Source organism: Triticum dicoccoides, chromosome 4A (genome assembly GCF_002162155.2).
Source record: "Triticum dicoccoides isolate Atlit2015 ecotype Zavitan chromosome 4A, WEW_v2.0, whole genome shotgun sequence".
Taxonomy (NCBI): Eukaryota; Viridiplantae; Streptophyta; class Magnoliopsida; order Poales; family Poaceae; genus Triticum; species Triticum dicoccoides.
Window position 1 is genome coordinate 494791186 of NC_041386.1, and position 9060 is coordinate 494800245.

The 9060-nt window shown below is 49.5% G+C and overlaps 1 protein-coding gene across 1 annotated transcript in view; it reads right to left on the minus strand.

The window, feature by feature from the left end:
• The window catches only part of LOC119286370, a 12651-nt gene extending 5053 nt beyond the window's left edge, over positions 1-7598 (minus strand). Inside the window, exons 1-2 of the mRNA XM_037565745.1 lie at positions 7351-7598; positions 6572-6640 (exon numbers count right to left, since the gene is read on the minus strand). Of these exons, the coding sequence (XP_037421642.1) occupies positions 6572-6640; positions 7351-7539 (258 nt within the window). The 5' untranslated portion in view covers positions 7540-7598. The remainder of the gene's footprint in view (positions 1-6571; positions 6641-7350) is intronic.
• Between the last annotated feature and the right edge of the window lie 1462 nt (positions 7599-9060).

Consider the following 9060-nt stretch of genomic DNA (forward strand, 5'->3'; position numbering starts at 1 on the left):
GGGCGTTAGCAACCAGCAGGAGCGCTGCCTTTTCATTAAGAATGGGGGATATTTGATGGAAATATGCCCTAGAGGCAATAATAAAATGGTTATTATTATATTTCCTAAATCATGATAAAGGTTTATTATTCATGCTAGAATTGTATTGATCGGAAACCTTGACACATGTGTGAATACATAAACAAACACTGTGTCCCTAGTGAGCCTCTACTAGACTAGCTTGTTGATCAAAGATGGTTAAGGTTTCCTAACCATTGACATGAGTTGTCATTTGATAACGGGATCACATCATTAGGAGAATGATGTGATGGACAAGACCCATCCATTAGCTTAGCATTATGATCGTTCAGTTTTATTACTATTGCTTTCTTCATGTCAAATACATATTCCTTCGACTATGAGATTATGCAACTTCCGGATACCGGAGGAATGCCTTGTGTGCTATCAAACGTCACAACGTAACTGAGTGATCATAAAGATGCTCTACAGGTATCTCCGAAGGTGTTGTGTTTGTTAAGTTGGCATAGATCGAGATTAGGATTTGTCACTCCGAGTATTAGAGAGGTATCTCTGGGCCCTCTCGGTAATATACATCATAAGCTTGCAAGCAAACGACTAAGTAGTTAGTCACGAGGTGATGTATTACGAAACGAGTAAATAGACTTGCCGGTAACGAGATTGAACTAGGTATGAAGATACCGACGATCGAATCTCGGACAAGTAACATACCGATGGAAAAATGGAATTACGTATGTTGTCATAACGGTTCGACCGATAAAGATCTTCGTAGAATATGTAGGAGCTAATATGGGCATCCAGGTTCTGCTATTGGTTATTGACCGGAGAGATGTCTCGGTCATGTCTACATAGTTCTCGAACCCGTAGGGTCCGCACGCTTAACGTTCGATGACGATATAGTATTATATGAGTTATGTGATTTGGTGGCCGAATGTTGTTCGGAGTCCCGGATGAGATCACAGACATGACGAGGAGTCTCGAAATGGTTGGGAGGTAAAGATTGATATATATGACGATGGTATTCGGACACCGGAAGTGTTCCGGAGGGTATCGGGTACATATCGGATCACCAGAAGGGGTTCCGGGCACCCCCGGCAAAAGATATGGGCCTAAAGGGCCAAGAGGGGAAACACACCAGCCACAAGGGGCGGGTGCGCCCCCCATATGGGCCGGCCAAGGTGGAGAAGGAAAGGGGAAGGAGGAAAGGAAAGAAATGGAATAGGATTCCCCCTTCCTTCCCCCCTCCCCCTCTTTCCTTCCCCCTCCGATATATATGGCAGGGGGGCGCGCGGCTTGGGGCGCCTACTTGGGGCGCCTAGCACACACCAGATGAATTGTTAGCTGTGTGCGCCCCCCCCCCTCCACCGTTTACACCCTCGGTCACATTTTCGTAGTGCTTAGGCGAAGCCCTGCGAGGATCACTTCACCATTACTGTCACCATGCCGTCGTGCCGACGAAACTCATCTATTACCTCGACGACTTGCTGGATCAAGAAGGCGAGGGACGTCATCGAGCTGAACGTGTGCAGAACGCGGAGGTGTCGTGCGTTCGGTATTTGATCGGTTGACGTGAGAAGAAGTTCGACTACATCAACCGCGTTGTGAAACGCTTCTGCTTACGGTCTACAAGGGTACGTAGACACACTCTGTTATGACCGTCATATTAGGGGCTTAGCCCAGTGGGTTGTGGCCCAAGTTATCTTATCATTATTAGGGGCTTAGCCCAATTATCTTATCGTTTGCTTAGGAGTCAAGTAAACCTCTCTATATAAGGAGAGGAGATGTATCAATCTAATCAAGCAAAGAAGCAATCAGTATTTGCTCGGCTTCCCTTAGGGAGCCGGGAGACCTAACCCTAGCCGCCTCTTGCCTTCGCCGCCGCTGCTTCCGTCGCAAGGACGACGCCACGCCGCCGGCCGCCGCGCATCAGCCCTCGCCCTTCCCCCTCCTTCCCCTACAACCTGCGCCCTAGATCCGGTAGGGCCCTAGCTCCTACCAATTTGGTATCCAGAGACTCGGGCTCGATCATGTCTTCGTCAACGCCAACGCCGCCACTGCCAATCATCACCACCGCACCGATGACCACCGCTGGTTCCCTAACGCCGTCGGCCCCAGTCACCGTCACCACCGCCGGTTCCCCCACGCCGCCGGCCCCGGTCACCTCCGCTGCGCCGATACCCGCCGTTTTCACGCCAGAAGAAGTCACCGGCATCTTGCGGGATCTCCTGACGGCCGTCCAGGGCATCCATCTGTACCTGGCCGGACCGCACGCACCTCCGCCGGCTGCGACTACCGCCGCCTACGGCCACCCCGCGCTGTCGTGGCCGTCCCAGGGCACGTCTGCAATTGGCAGGCCACCGTTGCTGCTGTTCCAGGCGGGGCCGCCTCCGCCGCTGCTGCACCTGCCGCCGCCCCCTCTGGCCGCAGTGGCCACCGACTGACGCCGCGGTTACCGCCGCGCCCGCCCACTCTCCACAGCAGCCACTGCAGCTCCAGGCAACACCTCTACTCAGCTCCGGACTGCCGTCGTCCGCACCGGCCGGCCTGCCGATACACCAAGTCCAGTTTCCGCCCTCCCCGTCGCCACTACCAGCATGGGCGGCCGGGCCTTCACCACCACCGGTCTACACCACGCCTCCGGAACAGCCGACTCCGTCCCTGCAGTTCGGTAGGCCATCCGGCTCCGCGGGCCCCTACCCGGGGTACTCCGACCAGGCGCCGCCCGCCTCGCTGCTCCGCTCCTCCGAGCCAGTCAGACATGGCGCTCCGACCCAGACACTGCCGCGGTTCGCCAAAATTGACTTCGCCACTTATGACGGCACGGAGGACCCCCTCAACTGGCTCAACCAGTGCGACCAGTTCTTTCGCGGGCAGCACACCCTCGGCTCGGAGCGTGCCTGGCTCGCCTCTTACCACCTCCGCGGCGCGGCGCAGACCTGGTACTATGCCCTCGAGCAGGACGAGGGCAGCATCCCTCCTTGGGAGTGCTTCCGCGAGCTCTGCCTCCTTCGTCTTGGGCCCCCAATCCGCGGGAGCCACCTGGCAGAGCTAGGCTGCCTTCCCTTGACCTCCACGGTTCAGGACTTCGCCAACCGTTTCCAGGCCCTGGCATGCCATGCGTCGGGCGTGACGGCCCAACAGCGGGCCGACCTCTTTGTCAGTGGACTTCCGGATCACATCCGTGTAGACGTGGAGCTTCGAGGACCCCAGGATCTCCAGACGGGCATGTACTACGCCCGCGCGTTCGAGCGTCGGGCGGTGGCCATCCAACAGGAATCACCGTCCCGGGCCGCTGGGACGCTACCCTCGCCGGATTCCGCGCAGGGTCGGCCTATGCAGGCTTCCGCGGCACCCCTCGCCGCGACCGAGGCGCGCCTGTTCCGCCGGCTCACCTCGGCCGAGATACTCGAGCATCGCCGCCAAGGGTTGTGCTTCAACTACGACGAACCCTACACACCCGGCCACGTATGCCCGCGACTCTTCTACCTGGAGGTTGCAGACTACATTGAGGAGAACGTTGTTGCCGCCGACCTAACCACCCCAGCTGTCACGAAGGTGTTTGACGCTGGTTGATCACCTCGAGGAGTTCAGCAAGCGCTTCCCCACCTTACAGCTCGAGGACGAGCTGTTTGTGCAGGCGGGGAGAAGTGTTATGACCGTCATATTAGGGGCTTAGCCCAGTGGGTTGTGGTCCAAGTTATCTTATCGTTATTAGGGGCTTAGCCCAATTATCTTATCGTTTGCTTAGGAGTCAAGTAAACCTCTCTATATAAGGAGAGGAGATGTATCAATCTAATCAAGCAAGAAGCAATCAGTATTTGCTCGGCTTCCCTTAGGGAGCCGGGAGACCTAACCCTAGCCGCCTCTTGCCTTCGCCGCCGCTGCTTCCGTCGCAAGGATGGCGCCACGCCGCCGGCCGCCGCGCATCAGCCCTCGCCCTTCCCCCTCCTTCCCCTACAACATGCGCCCTAGATCCGGTAGGGCCCTAGCTCCTACCACACTCTCCCCCTCGTTGCTATGCATCTCCATGGATAGATCATTGCGTGTGCATAGAAAAAAAAATGTTTTCCCTGCAACGATTCCCAACAATATTTACAAGGTGGCATGTTTTAAAAGGGGACATGTCGGAAACCCCAAGATCGCAAGGATCCCAGTCAAAGCCACATGCTAACTACTCATGAATTGGAATCACTCGTGGCCAGAAGACCAGCTCACGCTGCGAAATTTCCTCGTAGGCCAGATGGGCCACCTTGAAGTAAGTCAGTCTCGTGCCTTTGAAGATGCGGCGGTTCCTCTCCTTCCAGGCATTCCACATTATGTAAATGAGGATGCCACTGCGTCGCCTTCTCAGAGTGTTGTCGTTGTCCTTGAGGCTCCCATCACACCAGGCGTCAATTGAGGGGAAAACAGCCGTCAGAGTGAAAGCCAACGGCTCTTCCACCCAAGACCACACAAGGCGACTGACGGCAGAAGTGAACGGTCAGCTCATACAAAGATGGTTCGCAGTCTCAAAGGCACTAAGGCAAAGTTGGCAGACAGGGTCACGTGTCCAGCCGTGCGTGGCCAACCGATTAGCCGTGAGGATCCTGTTGTGGAGGATGAGCCAGGAGAAGAGCTTACACTTTGGCTCTTCATGCGCCTTCCAGATTTTATTGGTCAAGAATCTCGGATAGCAGCCCAAGAATTGGGCCTCATAAGACGAGTCGGTCGAGTACACACCTCTGGGGTGCCCGTTCCAAGAGATGGAGTTCCGAGTGTGCGGGTCCAACCATGAATTGCTCAAGTATATGACCTATAATTGCCTTGTAGACAATTTCCAAGTCAACGACTTCAAAGGTGCATAGTTCCCTATGGAAGTTGTCGCCCCTTCCAAGATCACTGCCATGGTAATTTGTCGTAAGTGTAGGTACAACATCCCTGGGATAAGTCCGTGACAAACCCCTTCCAAAGATGTTTGGCCCAATGCAGCAGTTGAGCCAAGGACTTGGGGCAAAGATAACGCACGGGCATTCAGTTAGTAATTTGAAGATTAGGAGTTGCAACGAACCTCTCCAAAGTGATACATTAGATAGTTATCAGCACAATTTACATTTTTTAGGATTACTTTTCGTGCTTGACGGAGGTTTGCAATGTTCGTGAAATTTACAAATTTTAATAGAAATAGTCCAAACAATGTTGTCAAATTCAAATTTTGGTATTTAAATTTATTAAATAAACAAATGTAGACCTTTTAACTAGAACCCAACCTACGGAGTAGTGTGAAGACACCCCATCAATGCAACAAAGCCCGATTAGTGATAGTATTCACATTTATTTCTTTTAGTACCATCAGGTCTTGAAGTTCTTTATATTTGCCCAAAATTTTTGGTTGAGATTACATTTTCTTGCCCCATACTGAAAATTGTTGATTTCACAAATTTCATCCAATATTTCGAGAATTCCACTTCTAAGAGGCGTGGCATTGAACATTTCATTTAAACCAAAATGGTCTAATTTTTTACCCTCGACTATTTATGAAGCCTGCGTTTGGTCGCTCAACTCATCAAATAAGTTTGGTCTAGATTTACTCCCTTGGTGCATTCAAAGCAATTTTGCGATGGTCTGGTGGTAGTAGTTTACTACACGTACAAGTCCCTTCAGAAACAAGAGTTGGAAGCGGGAAGCAGACTTCATAAAGAAAAACATAAATAATATAGGGAATTTATGAAATATGAAATGAGTTTTAAAATAATGAAATTTATAATATTCTAGAAAAGGCATGGATTTCAAAAAAAGGTTTCCCCTTTCAACAGTTTTGAAACTTGAATCATTTTTCAAATTCTTGTTTTTTCCCAAGTATTCCAATAATAGATAAGAATCATGTTTCCTAAGTTTTCATAATATTTCTAAAACTTGTGAGATGTTTTATCCGGTTTCCTTATATTTTCATTGAATTAGCTGAGTTTCCTAAAATCTTCGCATTTTCTTTCTTGACTTCTTTTTCTTATTTTCTCTTTTCAGGTTTGTCTATAAAAGAAATTATGACTAGGTTGTCACTTGTGCAAAATGCAACCACATAATCATCGAAATCACTTCTAGTGGGGCAAGGGACCAAATCCAAACTTTTTTTACACCTTGGAAGGAAATTTAATTGATATAGAGTTGAGGGACCAAAGATAAAAGTTTGCAACAATGGAGGATCATAAATGGGCTTTTTCCCTATTTAAATGAAATAACATGAAATTTGTAGTAAAAAGGTAAGCTAGGATTCTTATTAGCAATATGATTGTGCAATTTTTACTGGGATACAGAGGTGCACACAGACTGTGATTTGTACACAAGCATGCCTAGGGCTAAACAATACATTTCCCCAATGGACCATCATGGTCAAATCTCTCTTAACTCTAGGAAGGTGAGAGTCATAACGTAAGAGACCATTTACATGATAAATCTACAAATGTGTGATGAACAATAATCTTTACGTAGCAAGGAAGCTAGATTATGCCAGTCGAGAAAAACAATAGTGAGATGCCAAAAGTAGCATAAAGCAATCAATTGAGCCAATGGTAATTACCTCTTCTAGCAATGCTAGATACCTTGCTTCATATAAGTGCAGGGTCTTGCATTCAGATGGAATCAACACCTATAATATTTTCATTATCTTAGTACCATCGAATTGCTATAATTTTAGAATTCCTAGCAATTTTATAGCTTTGCAGAGAAATAAATACCGAGGCAATCTTGATGACTAGAAACGGTGTAGATCAAATATGTGAGTCCAAAATTAATTCCAGAAGTTGGCTAAAAAAAATGAAAATTCTTCAGTTACTTGTTGTGAAGGCAGCATGTGGAAAATAAATCATGGCGATGTGATAACCTCACCAACAATTTACTCAGGCAAAAGTCATGACTCATGGCATTGTTGCAACTTGCAAATGCTAATTGCTATAACAATCGTGTGTAAGGTACATTAGCCCCTGTAAGTAGATTTTTTGCAAGAAAACACGTCTTGCTTTAACAAGTCAATGCCCATCTAGCAACTGACTGTACAAACCTGAAGGTGATGATACGCATTAGCAGGAAAAAAAAACAGACCCAGAATCCCTACTTTGGCGGATTCAACTAATTTGTTATGTTCAAACAGCCCTTGAATCGTGGTTCTGGAATTTTCCCTGTGAAATCTACCCCAACGCACCAAAGAAGAATTGGTTGCCAAGACCCAAACCAATTCGACTTGCCCTCCAACCAAACCATTCGACTGTGATTTATCATTATCATCAGATTTCATCTAACGCTATCCCAGACAAATGAACAGAAAGGGGATCCGCCTTTCGGTGTTCTCAGAAATGGTACCTCTGCGGGCTGGAATGGGAGGAGGGGGAACTCGAGCGGCGGCGATGGCGCCGGTTGCGGCGTGGACGAGCAGCGGGTGGCCCGGAGCCTGCGCCGGCGCGTCGGGCATGCGAGGAATGAAGGGTGTATCCTATCATGCGGGTTCGGTGCTGGAGGGGAGAGGAAGCGGAAGGAAGCAGAGGCGGCCATGATGGCCGCCAAGGCGTGAAAATGTGGTGGGGGTGGGTTGGGTGGTTTCGCGGTTGTCAATGGCGGGAGCAGAGAGATAACGCTGATCAGGTAAGTATATTTTATTGGCATCTCTGTCAGTAAAAGGCTTGGAACAATAAAAATAACCTGTTTTATAGTTGTAAGAAATGTCCATTCCAGTCTCGTCCCGTAAAAAATATCATCTCGCAGATCAACCTGTTATTGGACGGTTACTCGTATTATTCTTGAATTTATTTTAAGATTTCCGCGATATGCGTTTGGTGAGAGGAGACGATTCCGTTGACTACAAGACGCATGTTGTGACTTCGTCAATCTTAAAATGATATGTTGGCTTAGAGCATCTCCAGTCGTTGCCCCCCCCCCCTCCCCCACAGGAGACATAAAAATCGCCGCATCGGGGCGAGTCGGGGGTACAATCGGCGCTGGGGCGGTTGGGCATCCAGCCGTCGCCCCTAGGTCGCCCCCAGGTGGCGATATTTGGCCAGTTTTCGGCCCACTTTCGACGAATAAAGGCCTCATATAGGCGAGAACCGGCCCATATTCGGCGTGGTTCGTCGTGGCTCGGCATTGAATTCTCTACATAAATATTTTTTATCACATAGTTTATCACAAAAAATCAAATAGTTTAACAAAATAGTGCAACAACAAATAGTTTGATACAAATAATATAGTTCAACAAATAAAAACTCATATTTCATCACACGTCGAGCCCGGAGTCGCCCTTGAGCCTCCATGGGTGCTCCACCAGATCCTGCTGCAGTTGATGATGCACCTGTGGGTCTCGGATCTCCTGACGCATATTGAGGTAGGCAGTCCAGGTTGTCGGTAGCTGGTGATCAACTTCGGCTAGAGGACCCTACCTGTAGTATGGTTCAGTGTCAAACATTGGCTCTTCCTGCTCGCTCTCGATGATCATGTTGTGCAAGATTACACAGCAAGTCATGATCTCCCACATTTGAGCTTTCGACCAGGTCTGAGCAGGGTACCGGACAACAACAAATCGAGATTGGAGCACACCAAATGCCCCGCTCGACATCCTTCCTGCAAGCCTCCTGCACCTTGGCAAAGTGGGCCTTCTTGCCTTCTGGCATAGCGTTTGAGATAGTCTTCACAAATGTAGACCATCTCGGATAGATGCCATCAGCTAGGTAGTACCCTTGTTGTAGTGCCGCCCATTGACGTCGAAGTTCACCGGAGGAGAATGACCTTCAACAAGCTTGGCAAAGACAGGGGAATGACCTTTAGCACGTTGATGTCATGGAGCAAGGGGGGAGGCCGGCCAGCCCTTGGGGCGCCCAAGGAGAGGAGGAATCCTCCTCCTAGTAGGAGTAGGATTCATCCTTTCCTAGTCCTACTAGGAGGGGAAGGAAGGAGTGGGAGAGGGAAAGGAAAAGGGGGGCGCCGCCCCCCTTCCTAGTCCAATTCAGACTCAAGGGGGAGGGGGGCGCGGCCTGCCCTGGCAGCCCCTCTCTCTCTCTCTCTCCACTAAGGCCCATCTAG